At 33.7% G+C, this 16,638-nt stretch overlaps 1 protein-coding gene across 1 annotated transcript in view; it reads left to right on the top strand.

Annotated features, from left to right (window-relative positions):
• Window positions 1-16,049, top strand: part of LOC578715 (egl nine homolog 1) — a 29,263-nt gene extending 13,214 nt beyond the window's left edge. Inside the window, exons 4-6 of the mRNA XM_778870.5 lie at window positions 2,785-2,874; window positions 9,271-13,795; window positions 15,247-16,049. Of these exons, the coding sequence (XP_783963.3) occupies window positions 2,785-2,857 (73 nt within the window). The 3' untranslated portion in view covers window positions 2,858-2,874; window positions 9,271-13,795; window positions 15,247-16,049. The remainder of the gene's footprint in view (window positions 1-2,784; window positions 2,875-9,270; window positions 13,796-15,246) is intronic.
• Window positions 16,050-16,638: the final 589 nt, after the last annotated feature.

The following is a 16,638-nucleotide window of genomic DNA, read 5'->3' as shown; positions in this document are numbered from 1 at the left end:
TTATATGTTACTATTATACTGTGTCCAACAGTGTTATTATCAGTGGGGTAGACATTGGTATTAATGCTGGTCAGTGTGAATACACTAACACTAACACTGCATTATCATATCCATAAGTGTGAACACGTTGGTCTGATTTGAATCATTGACCAGTGTGAATACACTGTTTTACAAACCTGGTGTGAACACCATCGTGGATGGCATAAACATTGTATGATTTATGCTGCATTGACATTCGAGCTTAAGAATGTGCAATGACACCACAGCTGTGAACACATTTCAAGCGTTCAAATAACATTCGTGAACGTTGTGAACGTACAGTTTGTAGTATGACGCAAGTTATCCTGACATTTGAGCTTGAAACTTGCCATGACACCACATCTGTGAATACATTTCACCTGGTGTAAACACCTTCATGAACAGTTTGAACACAGTGAGTATATGCATTCTGACTGTATTTACATTTGAGCTTGAGATGTGCTATGACACCATAGGTGTGAACACATTTTAACTGGTGTAAACACATTCATGAATGGTGTGAACATGTGTGAGTATGATGTATGTGGTATGTCAGGGTCTGCAAAGATGTAATCACAATGGAGACTAGACAAACATTGATGTGAATGTCATCCGATCTTCGTGATGTTATGTTGATCTTATAAATCTACAAGACTAACTCTCTCTCAAGTCTCAGGTACATGTATAATATTGTGCCCCTTCATCACATGCATACATTAATGAAATTGTCTTGATTAGTATACCTCTTTTATAATGCCTGTCTTTATTGTAACTATTGTGATCCTTTTACAAATACATGATTTGATCTCAAATCATCTGAAATCCTAACACCTGTCTTCCCGAATGAAACATTGACATCACAATTATCCAAATTGATTAAGTTTATGAAATAGATAACCGAAAATGGACTTTCACATGAAATTCACTTCAACTCATTCAGTTTGATCAATATTAGAGTTTTTTGGCTTTATTGTAGTTAAGAATCATGGTGGACATGCTATACAGTGCGTCCCAGAAAAAAAACGAAACCGAGAATTATCAATGTTTTATCATAACTTTACCACAATTATAATTAATAAATGACACATATTTGTGAAGCTAAGATCCTCCTCTTTCATTTAATGCAACTCATATGATGCATAATTTATGCATGAGTGATTAAACACAATTTGAAGAAAGGGTACCAAAAAGTCATCTGGCCAACGGCATCTGAATTTCAAAGAGAAAATCACATTTCAAGAGAGTTAATTTTCTGCCCTTTTATATGACACCTCAATCAGGAAATATGAGCCAGGAATAACAAAGTTATGTTTGCTTTTAAAAGTAATGCTTGCATTTCCATAATTTTATTATATGAATCCGTTCCACAGGGTGTCTGCCCTAACAACAAAGAAGATGAAAAACTTCATGGCATGGCTGATCGTCAACAAAACAGAGTTTGTTGTTTGTTGCTACGGCAGTTAGCCAGTGAAAAATAATGTTTAATAAAATTATGGAGATGCAAGCATTAAGAAAAGATTTTTTATGTTAGTGAATAAAGTTGTGATTTGACAAAGTTAAATATAGATAATATCAGAACTAATCCTTGTAGTATAGTATGTCATTAGTTCCATGTTATAGTTCTACCCCCTTGCCATAAACTTATATTTTAAAAATTGTGCATTTTGCATTCTGTATGTGTTCATTTGTGCCACTTCATCAGGGAAATCATCTCTATTAGTATGCCATAGCCATCGATCAATGTTTGAAATGCTATCTCAAATGACTGGATGTGATGTTTAATTTATCCATGAATATGACATCCAATAATGAATGAAACATTGAATGGTGGATCATTATATGATCATTCTCTTTTCAACTAACTGCCATAGTATACCTGTACAACCTATTCTCTCTTACATGTGGAAATGCATGCTCTTGGCATTTATCCAGCCAGCAAGTTTGTATTTCTATCTCTTGCCAATATTTGTACCAGATGCATGCATCCAACATCTATCAAGAGAAAAGGTTTGCTGCTTGAAATTGAAGTAACAAGATGTATTTCTCGCAGTCAGTGACATGGTTTAATAGAAACCGTCTACAGATTCAGAGCACGATTTACGATTTACCATCGTGTGTGTGGTTTGACATTACCTTTGTTTTAGACATGGCATTTGAACAAATAAACAAAGGCAGGAAGTGGCACTGACACATATCTGTTACATGATCCATTGAAAGGTGACATTCGTGTCACATTTCTGTTTATATAGAAACGTCGTTTGACTTCATCCGTTGTATTTTTTCTTTGATACTTATGTTCATATTGCTTTAGGCCAATTATGAATTCAACATTGCTATTCTTGATTTTTTGTTCATATCTGGAAATATGTTGGTGACTTTCTATTTTCATAAACTTTTTTTTAGCAAGTTATTACTATGAAACCGATATAATACTTTGACCGTTGAACATTCAGTTTTCATATTCATTACATATTTCATGATATAATACAAAAACAAAATATGTACATGGAATGAGACTGTGTTAGGCTTCTAAAAATACTTTATGAACTTTTGCATTTCACAAGTTTCACCAATTCTTTCTTTTCTTTGCTCATTGCATCTTTTCCATACTCTTTATTCAAATATACAATCACAATGTAGTTTTGAGGTCAGATCATGTTTCTTCCAACATACTCTTCTTGTCTCTCCAGATCTTAGTATTCTATCGCATTATGGCTCTATAATATTATTTTCTTCATATTTTCCCCCTCTCTTTCTCATCTTCAGATATGCTATCACAGTGTGGTTCTTTGATGCAGTAGAGAGAGCCAAAGCAAAATCAGGAGGAATGGATCCCTGACAGACCGCTGTAATACGGTAATGAAGGGAACTAATCTAGAAGGATCCGCAGGGAGGGGGCAGGGAGGGGGCAGGGAGGGGGGATTCACATGTTAGAAGGAGGAATACGTAGGAAAGTTTGCAAGAGAGTGATAAACTACATATAGAAATGTTATCATCTTGACAAATTTTTGTTATGCAAGAACAAGAAATGTACAAACAGTTATTTCCTTTTCTTTCTTGGCTGGCAAATCACACCAAACAATTTGAATGTTAGTGAACTAAGGATGGCTACATTTTTCTTTCTCCAACAGATTCAAGACATGGGAGATTAACCTTTTTAATGTTCATTGAGGGCAATATGTTCTAAAGCTTGGCAGGGGTGAAGTTCTCATGGCATTTAGAAAGAGCAATATTTATTTTATTTCAATGGTTTGAAATGGAAAACTTTGAAAAAGGATTATATTTGTTATTTGTTTACAAAATTCCTTTGGGAAATTTCAATTCATATCAAACGAATGTAACTGGAATGAATTTCAGGTAAGTTAAAGATTAGGAGTTTCATTCATTTATTAACTTTTGTCAGAGCTCTCCCCCCCCCCCCCACCTTTTTTAAACAAATATTTTCAATTTCAATTTCAATTAATTTATGTTTCCAACAAAACATAACAAATAAATTATAAACATTTACAACAAATGTAGAAATACATATTGGAAACAGAGGGGTCCATTAAAAAGCAATTGTACAAGTGTGAATGCAACATCCTTTTACAAAGGCTACCACAATACAATTAAACTCTTTAATCATGTATACATACATTTTCATGTCTTTATTACAACATACCATATATTTTGAGAGGACAATGCAATCAGCTCCAGACCAATGTGCATGTTGTGTAACGGTATTTCAACTTAGGCATATAAACATGTGGATAGTTTATTGACCTCTTGTAATTACCGGTAATCATCCTACCCTTTGTATCTTGTTGACTGACTGACATGGCATACTTACTACATTCATCATCCCGAAGCACTCCAAGAATTCTCCCTTGTTTTTTGTTTTGTTGTATACATACAATAAAAGCGATGGTCTATGGGTGACATCTAGCTGTGCATGCATTCATTGTATTGCATCGGTATTGAAAGATGGAAGTAATGTGATATCCAGCTGAGAGCTCACCCTTTTAAACCATTGACTACTGAATTATTTTCCCATAGGCTCTAATAGAGGAACGACTCACTTTATGTAGGCAATGGTTTAATAATCATCTTTAAAAAAATCTTTAAAAGAATTTTTTGGTTAAAAACACAAATTTTACCACTTTAAATCTGGTTTCATTTTTTTTTTAAAAACTTGTTTTTAAAGCCTGATGTATGATAACATACCTACAATGATAACATTTTTTTTTAAAGAAGAAGAAAAGGAGAAGAAAAAAAGAAGTAAGATGGGAAAGCAAGAGTGAAAGCTTACTCCTAGTAAAGAAGAAATAAATTCACTGGTGAAAGAACACAAATTTTAAAGCAGTTGTCAGTGTTCCATCGATTTTACTCACATTTTCTCTAAAGGGTATACTTTTTTTAAACCACTAAATTTAATGCATTACAACCAGATCTCAACAACTGGGATGCCTTTTAAGAGATGGGTAGATCATGTGGTATTAGATGCATGGATGAGGTTGCTATGACAACCTAACTTCCCCTGTGGGAGCATTGTAATGTAGGCTGAACCAACATGAATGGTTTGTGTGATCAGTAAGGTATGTTACATGTAACTTGGCTGATTGATTCTGTTGCTACATGGTGGTACAGGTCTAGATGTCATCCTCATTCTAGCCATGTCTCAGGCATCAATCAAGATGAATGTCATTGGTTGAACCGGCCTACAAACTCCTCTAGGATTTCTGAAGGTCCGACTCATTGTCTGGCTAGTTGGCTATTCTTAGTCCAGCTGTGAAGGATTGATATAGCTTCCGTTTTGGGAAGACGAATAGCATGCAGTACTCACTTTTAAAGTATGTTATAAGATTGTCGCTGGAAATGTGAAGAGTATATATTCCATTGACAAATCGGGTTACATTGAAATATCTTTCAATTTTCTATCAGGAATCAGAAGAAAAAAAACATTCAGCTGAATATTTTTATTCATTTCATATGCAGAATTACAAAAGAAAAGCTAAAACATGGTTCACTGCAAGCCTTTTTTCGTCATGCATTGCTTGAAAAAGTTTGATCCTATTGTTTGATGTCTTCTTGCTAAAGAGGTCTTCAGAAACTCAATGACACAACTTTTGTGTGATGTCCAATTATTTTCTCTCTAAAAGAATATATGACAGATTAAAAAAATAATAAAATATCATAATTTCATATTTAGTCAAACTACATTATGTCCTTTAATTTCTTAGAATATCAAATTGAAGTTTGAATATTTCACCCCAAAACATTCATGTCGTCACTAGAAACGGGTAACCGACCTGTGCGGCCCCAGGCCCCATCCCTACTAAAAAATTCCGAGCTAACTGGTACATTGCTGATGTAATGCTGTTGTGACTGGAAAGCTAATGAGGAAACCTTTATCCGTGAAGTATTGATTGGTTTAAAGCCACACTAGGCCTGTCCTCATCAGCTCGAGATTGCCAAATATCCTGATCGCAAATTATCCAATTAATTTGCGTCTTCATCTGCCCGAAGTTGCAATTAGCAGGATATTTGGTCGAGATATCATCCCAAGATATGTTGGGCTGGGCTAGTTTGCAAAAATTTCCCACATTTTTGCATCTTCACCAGCCCGAAGACTATATGCACGAACGCTGAGCAAAATATCTCAAGCTAATTTCTCGAGCTCGAGTTTCAAGTTTCGAGGTCGAGTCTGATCAAAACGCGATTTGTAACTCCAGGATTATTTACCAATTCAGAAATAGCGGGCTATTTGGCAATCTGGAGCTGATGTAGACGCACCTACTGTGAATTATGGAATCACGTGTGCGTCATGACGACCCAGATGGAGGTTGACCCTGGTTAGCTAGGAACACATCTCATCATCGCTGTGATGAAATGCCCTAGACCCAGAAAGAGGTTGACCCTGCGTATATAGGAACACATCCTAACATCTCTGTGATGAGATGTCCTAGACGAGACCCAATGCTGCTGACATGAGATAGCACTATCTAAAGCACATCAGATTGCACTCTTTTAATAGCAAGATATTCCCTGCATAAGGCCATTGGAATCCAAATCACTTGATCTTTGATGGAAGTGGTCTTCTGTTGCATTTGTTTGTTGGGGATAATGTTTGAATGTGGATCAAATACAAATCAAGTTTAAAGATAAACTTGAGTTCTGGTAATGCGATTGCATAATTGTGAAAGAAAAGGTGTGGAATGGATCAGAAAAGTAGATCATATAGCATGTAAGTAATGGTGTGTAATGCAAGGTTCTGGAGTCTTCAAAATCATCATAAATTTGGCAGAGTCTTGGTAAAGTAATAATCACTTACACAGAAAGATGTATATGGGACAACACACATGGTGTCAGGGCTAGTACTACCCTGATTTCCTTATCTTTCTATGCTCATTACTCAGCCAGTATACATTTTCTTCCAAAATTGTTTGGCACATGACATTTATTTGTAATCTTGAACATTCAGTGTAAGTTTCGTTAGATTCTTTGAGAATTCCTTTTCTTTTTTTACCAGAACTCAAGTTTATATTTAACATTGTTAAAAGTGTTGGCCTTCCTCTGAGGATTTATTTTCATCACAAGAGTTATTCCATGTTTAATATTCATGTATTCCTGTTATTGTTTTAAATAAATGATACCCATCCCTGACCCCTTTCCAGAATCCAGGCAAGAACATACTTCACAAGAAAAGAAGCAACCCATAAAGATTTACAGATAGTGTGTGATGTTACCATTTCCACTCTAGAAAAAAAACATCCATATATTTGCTTCCTCACTTGTTAAACCCCACTGAATTCCTTTCTGTTCTGCTCTTCAGGCACATAAACAATTCTTACTTTTTGTTAATTTATAATGTAAAGCACTACATGTATGAAGTTATAAATTCAGGAACACTAGTCAAACATAGCGAGAGGTTTGCATCAGTTTGAATGCATTATTAAGTTACTATGAATAACTTCACGCCTCCAACTAAAACAGTGCTTTTGACCTCAAGACACCCTACTTTATGATACGGATGCTCTTGAAACAGTTGATTCGTGGCATGGGATCTGCCTGTGGTATCTCCATATAATTCTAATGCCAAGGTCATTGTCAAGTGTTGCCAGCCATTAAATATAATATCAGGTTACGTTACCCTGGCATCCTAACATACATGGATTAGATATTATGCGCTCTGGTGTTCATTTGATTCACATTAGGGCCCAGGGGTCTTAATGTTTATACTCTGTCTGGAGGTATCAGAATGCAGACTGGTATCGGGATAGGGTAGCAGGGAGGTCCCCCTCCCCCATCATGTTACAATAGTACATGTGCTATGTTATTATTCGGAGAGGGAGGGAGATGGAGGGATGAAAAGGGAATTTCGATTTGGGATGATGCAAGCTCTTTGAAATGACGTAGCATCTCTGCTTGTTAGCCTTTGTATCACTAGTATTGCATTTCTTAGGCTATTCATTAAAGTTCACAAGGAATTCTTTTGGGGACCATTTAAGGAGTTTGAAGGATATAATTTTCCCGGGGGGGGGGGGGGGGAAGGGGGGGGGGAATTGTCAAGTCCGGGGGTAATTGTCCTGATATGTATATGAACAACTGTCTACATGGAATACCGTATATATTTTTATTTTATATTTCACAAAGTTGGGGAATCAAATGGGAAGCTACTATACTTTATCTCGATGGTCTTGTTAATATCTAACTTATTATGGCATAAGTCGAGTGATAATGCAAATCAATGTCTCCCTATAAAGATAATGTTAGTTCATGTTTATTTACTTAAAATTATCTAGGAGATATCACTAGAATGCACATGCACCTTGACTTTCCGTTAAGTTTTAGCTTATTTGCCAAGAGTGCATTATTTCTCCCCAAAGAACAACCCCTGTGTAGAGTGAGAAGAGCAGAGACTCTTATACAAGACACCCACAAAAATGTCTTGAATCTGGAGAGGTCACAATGTGACCTTTGAGTTAAAACAAAAGCTAAATCTTACCACTCCTGGCAGGAAACCAAATACATGACATTTAATTCACAGTCTGCTAGATTTATGATTTAAAATTACTCCACCCTCCCTCATCCTCTTAATACACAAATATACAGTGTTAGTCAGTTTGGAGAGTAAGAAATAGAAGATTTACCTGCATGAGGCATGGAATAGTGTAAGTAGACCCTGATATGGACCCCAACTGTACACTTGCTGCCAAATCAAATAAAAAAAGAGGTTACATACAATCAAAGTGTAATGCACTCCTTGTGGGAAGTATTTGCCAGTAATTGTGCAATAGGTATTTAATCATTGAAATTTTTTAATCAATTTTCAATTATTTCATATTTAATTGTGAATTAAAATTTATATTAATAGCATTGAATTTTAAAGAACAAGCAATACTTGAATATGAATGAAATAACACCGATCACCTAGTATTTAGCCAGTGCAATATGTGTATTTAAATTTTTTTAAATTATCAACAAATCTCAACATTCTTCGCGAATTTTCAATGTAATTCACTTTATTTCTTAATCCATCATGAAATTCAATTCCAATATTTCCGATATGTTTTACCAATGACACAAAATCAACCCTTCGGCATGCCAAATTCGTAATTTATGGTTTTAATGATTAATTTCAATAGTTTGTTTTTAGAATGTTTCAGTTAAGATTGTCTTGCTTATTAATTGAAATTAATGATAGTTGCCATAATAATTGTCATTTGATCACTTTTATTTGAATTTCAATGTTGATTGCCTAGACTGTTTTAATATATTATTGTATAGTTGTTTTTATCATGTATATACATTGTAAACTGTTGTAACCATTGCAATTCAGTCTTTGGACTGCGAGAATCGATAATTATCAATAAAATCCTTCAATCAATCAATCAAAATGTTATGATAAATTAGTACACAGCATGACTCAATGATCTCTTAAATAAAAAAATTATGAATAATAAGAAGAAATGCAAGCTTTCTTTGTCCTAAAAACTGAATGTAAAATTTATAAATTGGGCATGAGTTTTAGATTGATTGTAAATGGCAAGAATTCAAATAATAATTTTGTACAATTAACATTTCCCTTATCTTTGTCTCTTTTTTCTCTCCTTCCCGTATTTTCTCTCTTACTCTCACTTTTCCTATATCTTTCAATGTTTGCTTTCTCTTCTTCCTTCTTGGTCTTCCTGTTTCTTTCTCTCTTTCTTCTTCATTTCTTCTCTCTCTCTCACTCTTCCTTCTCTTGTCTTGTTCTATCTATTGTACATACAGGTAGAGAAAATCCCGATACCAAAGACTATGTGCAGCAGAGTAGGACTCTAGGAGTTGTAGAATGAATATGTGGTGCAAAGAATTAGTTGCTGTAACCATCCAAGATTCAACAGTCAACATTATATTTCTTCTTAAATGATTGCTGGTAACTGCTTGTCAGGATGCTGCTGTTTATGTGTATTATATTTGATATAAATATATATATATATATATATATATATATGTTAATAATGTTATGCATATATCTGTAACCAAAAGATGTATCAATCTCAGTGAAGTTTATTTTTTCCTTTTAAAGTCTTACTTTGTTTTCTTTCAGTTACATTCATGTAAATCTTCCATTGCAAGCAGTTGAATCAAAAGTGTAAAAAGTTTTATTTTGTTGCAATGTGGAATGCTTTGAAAAAAACAACCGTAAATTACAGTATCATACCATATTTTGGGTAAAAACTAGATTTCTCTGACATTGGGGGTTTCTTTTGGAAATATAATTTAGTACCTTATTATAGTTGCTCCTCAAGCATTAACTTGAGACACATCTTTTAAAGAAGAAGGATAGAATAATGCATTTATTTTATCTTGTCTCCCTGAGAATTATGTTCCATCTTAATTGCAGAGTAAGGCAATTTTGATATTTTTGTTTGATTTGATCTTTACTAATGAAAGTGACTTTATACAAAACAGTACCTGATTAGATAATACTGCAAAATCATGTTTTAACAGTGGTGACCATTTAGTTAACATCTTTCGGATGTTTTGCTGAGCATTTTATAGTATGAGGTGTACATAATCTAATCACATGAAAAGACTTTTAAAATGCTGGAAAGTATCTTTAATGTAATCAATCACAAAAATAACGTTACTAAAAAAAGAAAAAAAAATCCTAATTCAGAAGTGGGTAGTATTCAGTTTCAGGCCACAAAATATATTTATCACGACTCAGAAATTTTCTGGCTTAAAAAGAGGACTACCATCAAAGAATTCAAGATATATTCATGTTGTATAAGTCTTTGGTTCCACTGTGAGGAAATGCTAAAGTCATAATATATATACGGTACACAAGAAGATTTAGTGTCGATCGTAATAGACAATAAATCCAAAATACATGAAGTTAAAATACAGGTATTAATCAGAGAAATTCTGAAAGATTAGCTCAGTATTGCTTGTAATAGATTTGTTGCAAAACGCTGTAAATGTTAATTAATGTAACCTTTAAATATATTCTTTTTCTTTATAAGTGTCATTTCCCTTCAATTACTTTGTACACTTGTGTGGGTTTGGTAGACTAGAAATAATGCTTGCTTGGGTGGGTAGAGAAAAAAATAATGACTTTTCGAGTCTGAAAATATATTTTAAGAATTAAAAACATCAACAGGCATCTGGTTTCCATACTCATCTCTAAACTTTAAGATATCAGTACTTTGTTCTCAAGAAAGCAGATGAAAAGTAATACTTTTTAAAATCTACATTATCATTCTGTATTTGGATGAAATATATTGGGAGATTCATCTTTATATTTACTCAAAGCAACAAAAAAAACTTAAAGAAACAAATAGCATTACTTATAGCCGAAAATAGGTTATTTTGTGACGAAGTTCTGTATATATGGGTAATTCCATGAAAAATGTTCACTAGTCAAAAATCATATTTAATTGGCAATAACTAAAAAATATGTGTGCTATTGTGGCAAATTTAGTATTAAACAAAGGAGCTCACCAAGCTCTTTACTTTGAGTGGTATATCAGTAAAAGTGATGAACATTTAGGCAGGACTTTCTTCACATATCATATTTTTTGGCAAAATGTGGAAATGTTTTTGGTCAAAGCATCCAATTTTTGGATCTCATTATTTCACACCACAAGCACTTATATTTTATATTATTTTTTCATATTAAATTGTGATGCAGGTAAACAAAAATTCTTGATAAGAGCTTTACATGACCCATTGCACATGTCACGTCAAAGCTGTAGGGGGCTATAAAAAGCGGACAAGATCACCGAAAGGTGGACCTGTGCACTGTACAAGTAGCCACTATTATTATTATTATATCTGTTTAACAATATGTATCCAGGATTATAGTATGGTTATAAGCTGCTTTAATACCTTAACAAGATTCATTGAACCCCCCAAATCATAGACTTTTCTAACTGTTCAGTGAGTAAAACTAGCCTCGTCCATTTCGGGTCACGTCTGTTACAGGCAGAAAAAAAGAGTTGACTTTGTCTCTAACCATTCAGTGGAATACTGTGAAATTTACTATGTAGGTCACTGGTAGTTATCTTTGTCTGAATCACCAACTGCAATATGATTTTGGACTCTATTTGCTTGAAACTTTATTGAATACCGGTAACCAAAAAGAAAAATTCAGAATTTCATTTGAATGATATTTAGACAATTAGGGTAGTGACTTATGTACACTCATAGACAGAGATTCTCTGCATTTACTTGGGGAGTGCCTTTTACAATTATCTAGATGAATTTTAATTATTCTGTTTGCCATTCATGTAGCATGTTATTGAAGACAACCATAAATCTCTGGTGAGTGAATATGAGAGCATAGCATATTATGCAGGGACTTATTCATATTATACAAATTATAGCTATTTATCCACTGGCATTTGAAGACAGATTAAGTATTTGTATTGTAAATTGTACATGTGAAGATGACTCATTTTATCTTGCTTTGAAATTACTCGTTTTACGTTAACTGTGTAAATATATGCCCATATATTGGACAATGCATTGATTACTTTCATTTGTACATTTATGCCTCCAGAATTTATCATCATACTGTTTAGCAAATGGTGTAGCATGTGTTCACGTAATGTGATAATCTTGGTTCTTCATTCAGTACATGTAAAGTAAACTGTATGAAGTAACACAGTTACAGGAAACAGCAATGCTTACATATCTTATAGAACTTATTTGGACAAAGCCTCATGGTCATTTTTTCCTAGAGAGAAAATACAGATATGGAAAATGAAATGAATACATAAACATGCTCTTGAAATGACTTTGTCTTGCAATCTAATTAAGAATATAGGACAGGAATATGAATTACCCATTTAGTATCTGTTGAAATAGGACTTGTAATGTGATGCTATACAGTCTATACCTTTCTATCCATCTAAGCTTATGAATGAATATCATGAATGAATATCATATATGACATTACAAGTGACATCATTTGAATTCTGTGATTTATTTTATAGCTTAGTTTGGCATTAGATATCATTCAAGAATGTAAACTTTGCAATACATCAACTGCATTTCACTGTGAGTCTCAGTTCAGAAAACAACATCCTTACAGTGTTCATCATCGAAATTCTTTGGTAGGAATCGTAGGATGTGCTGCTCATGGCATGGAAGGGGTGATATCATAATATGTGCTGGATAAAAGCTAAACTTGAATTTTACCATATATGGTACAAAGCTTATGGTACAAAGCTAAACCAACCCATCCTAGCACTACATGTATTGTCCTTTCGGTTGATCAAACAATGATGAAATATTCAGAGAAGAATATAAATATTGAATTGTTGACATTTGCTGCTAGTTTGTGTATCATAAAAAGAATGTAAGTGCTACATTGAATATATTTTGAATAATTTCAAAGATCATTGTCATGTGCCAGATATTATTTACTTGTATTGCAATTGTGCAATATGAAATAAGTTTGTATATCATCTTGCTCAGTGAGGTCAGCTTAGATTGATTTATTATTGTTATTTTATATGTGTATGTATTTGTGTTCAGATGAAAACCTAGTAGGAAATTCTGAACAAATATTTAGTGATTGTGTCAGAAGAAAAGGAAATTAGATCTTAGCTATTCTCACTTCTACATTTCAATCTACAATGTTGGAGATACTCTTTTTCTTTGAAAAGATTCTAGACACATTTTCATGTAATATAATCTAGATCAAAGATTTTCTTAAAGGGTAATCTAAACCTTGTAATAAGTTCATTTGTTTGAAATGGTGAAAGTTTGAAATGAATTGGACCAATAATAAGAAAGCTATGAATATTTGAAATATTATGAGATCTCCACATCTAAGGGAATCTCAAATTAATAGTTTGTTCAGTGGCTTGTGACATAGTTGCTGAATACTGAAATGTGCAAAGATTATCATGACGTTGAAAGTCTTAATATGATTTCTATAGGATGTAGAATAGAGTGGTGACTTTGCTCCTGCTTTGGTTCTTCAAAATTAGTTGCGATCACGTCACAATATATACCATAAACAAATTGGTGTCAGTGAAAGATTTGTTGCTTTTTTGTTACTCAAGACTTCATGTGGTATGTTAATGCATTTTGTTTATTCATTCATCATGCTTTATAAATACATTAGTTTGTAGCAAACGGAGAGGTTAGAACTTGACACTCATTTTGTATGGTAAGTCTGTTTGAACTTTCTAGAAAACAAGAAATTAGTTTCTACTAATAAGCTTTTTGTATAAAGCTAAGAACAAAATCAACTCTACTTTGTGCAGTAGGAAAGTTTGTGCCACAAGTCTACTTTAAAGTTGATACTCTAAGCAAATAAATGTCCCTTAATTTGTTACCTACGGCAAGTATATGTTATTTTTAAGTTTTTCAATTACTTAGTATATCACAAAAAAAATTTGTCTACTCGAAATCCTCAATTGAAATGTCTAAAATATCCGCCTCTCTTTGCATAGAAAATCAGTCACGGCGCTGGTCTACTATTTATGACCTCACGTCCGGGAGAGAGTATATTCACGTACCCGGATGTTCCATAGCAAACATGTGCAGAGTGATACGATTTTCTGCATATTTTTGTTTCAAAGGCTGAAAAGTCTAATAAATCATAATTCTATGTACAATTCTTTACCTTCCCCTAGTACTTCATAGTATTAATATCAATTCCCCCTTTTTAAAATTATGACATATACATACCAACGATGTGCTATTAGTCGATATTTTCACCATGTAATTTTTGTTTTGGTGTTGAAATCGGCCCAGGCACGGAGTGAACAGTAGCTGTCTACCCATGCACAGTTCATTACCATACACTACAGCGATCTCCCGATGGTTTCTTCTTCCTTTTTCCCATGTCTTTCGCCTTCCTTGGCCCTGAACATCCGATCATCTACCAATTCTGACACCGGTAGTCAGGAGCAAGTCTTTGTTAGTTGTTTTTCTTAGCTGGCAACGTCGCTTTCATTCTCTTGCAATTGCCGATAAACATATAACTAGCGCACGTACGTTCCATCACAAGCAAGCAGCGCCTAGAGCAGCGGCTTGGTCTTACCTCCCGATTCTGCTCGCTTCACGAACGTTCATGCAAGAGCCGCATCACTCGCCAAAATATTATAGAAGCGCGCTTGCATGATCTCGTTCAAGTTTGATATTTTACAACATAAAATGTTTAACTGGTACTGTATCCTTTTTTGAGGCAGTCACACACATCTATGATAAATACTATCATAGTTCTAGACCTATTAGTTTTACAAAACTGCTCATGTACATCTGATGACAATATAATGCATCCGCCTATTCATAAGTGCACGATTTAACTTTAATTCCTAAGCAGTAAACTCGTCTTAAATCTCTACCAAATAGGTGAATATGAGGATATAAAAAGAAATCAGCGACTGGAAAATGTTGCTTCGTTATTCTTCATTCAAATGAAAACAGAAAATCCATCAAATATACTCCTTAACAACAACAAATCTAAGCTCTGACAGGATAGCATTTACGTAGGGATATCACTGCCATTCACTCTCACTGAGCCCATGACTCCCGTTCGTGACGTCACGGATAGAGGCCCGACTCTACGTGCACTTCCGGGTTTCAGACTTAGATATTTTGGTAGAGTTTACTCGAATAAATTCATTATTCTAAACTTGTTTTGTCGGGTGGACACCATTTGGTGTTATTATGGGGGTTAAAAGCTTTCTATTTATGTAATTATCTCAGTATTTGGGATTGTCTTAGAGTATCAACTTTAAGTATAAATGAATTGTTTATTAGAGTCAAACTCTGAAATGATTCATAAACTGAAATGCAACAAATTTTTAACTATTAAATGTTCATGTACTTATGTCCTTTACTACACTAGTTGTGTCTAAATGTAAATGTATATCTGTATTTTGTTTAATGAATTTTATTGCATTTTTAAGCTATTTGTGCTCTTATTAAAAATCCTTCACATAAGTGCCCGATTGAGCCTAGGCCTTAGTTAAAACACTGTTTGATGAGCCTCACTATTCCTCCAATGTCTTCTAAAAGTCCTTTTAAAATTTGTGACTTACTATGTGCTCCTGACTTTGCATCTGTCTATCCATGTAGTGTCTCTTGAGGGACACAAGAACCGGATGAAGGTCTCGCTTGCTTGCTTGGTTCATTATTGAGAGGTTTTTATGGTTATTTATGAACACATCCGCTATGCATGTGTTTTTTACTCAAAAGGCTATTTAGTTTGACATTAATGCATGTTTCTGGCAATTAATTTGTGTTGTATACATGATTAAGAATTCAGGGATGAAGTCATTTATCAAGAACCCTATCATCTGTTTGGTGTCAGAAGGGCAATAACTATTTGTAAAATGATATGAGCCCTTCTGATTCTTAACCGATGATATGATTGTACATGGATTAATTGGTAAGATATATCTAGAGCCACAAGATTTGTATTACAAGTTCAATTGTGTACATTATGTCATGTACATGTTAGATTGTATAGGGAGAAGTCAGTTATGTGAATTAATATCATGTACAATATATGTGTTATGCTTAGCTGATAACATATTGAAAACCAAATATTAATCTAATTATTTTTCTGGTCTCATAAAAATGATTTTTTTTTTTTTTTTTTTAATTTTTTTTTTAAGTTATAAGATAAAATAAGTGACAAACAAATGAAAATAGTATTGTAATGTAAAATGTTAGAATAAATGTGATATATAATTGATTGATTAAATCAAGATATTTTGTTAATGTAAGCTGGAGGTTAATTTTGTAATGTGTATCAAGAAATTGAAAGTGAATAATTTCTACATGTATGAAACTTTGTAAGATATACAAATTAATATATAAAAGTGAAATGTGTGTTTAATTGAGTAATCACGCTTCCAAAGTGTATAATATTCATTCAATGTGTTTCATTTGGATGTTGATTGAAAGCCAGATTAAAGTTGGGCTTTTCTTCTAATCTCAAGATTTAAGATGTTCTCCTGTTATTCCCTTGCATCTCTGCGACGGCTCATTGCAATCAAATAAAGATTTGTGTGTGATTGGAGAGGGTAACATCTATTAGAAAATGGAAGATGGAGAGAACGTAATGATGGATGCATGAAAATGGTGATACCACCGTCTGGAGCCAGATAGGCATTACCTTATATT

This window comes from Strongylocentrotus purpuratus, unplaced genomic scaffold (assembly GCF_000002235.5).
Source record: "Strongylocentrotus purpuratus isolate Spur 01 unplaced genomic scaffold, Spur_5.0 spur5_scaffold_5, whole genome shotgun sequence".
Lineage (NCBI taxonomy): Eukaryota > Metazoa > Echinodermata > Echinoidea > Camarodonta > Strongylocentrotidae > Strongylocentrotus > Strongylocentrotus purpuratus.
The sequence above is the reverse complement of the archived record's forward strand: the minus strand, read 5'-3'. Positions and strand labels throughout refer to the sequence as shown.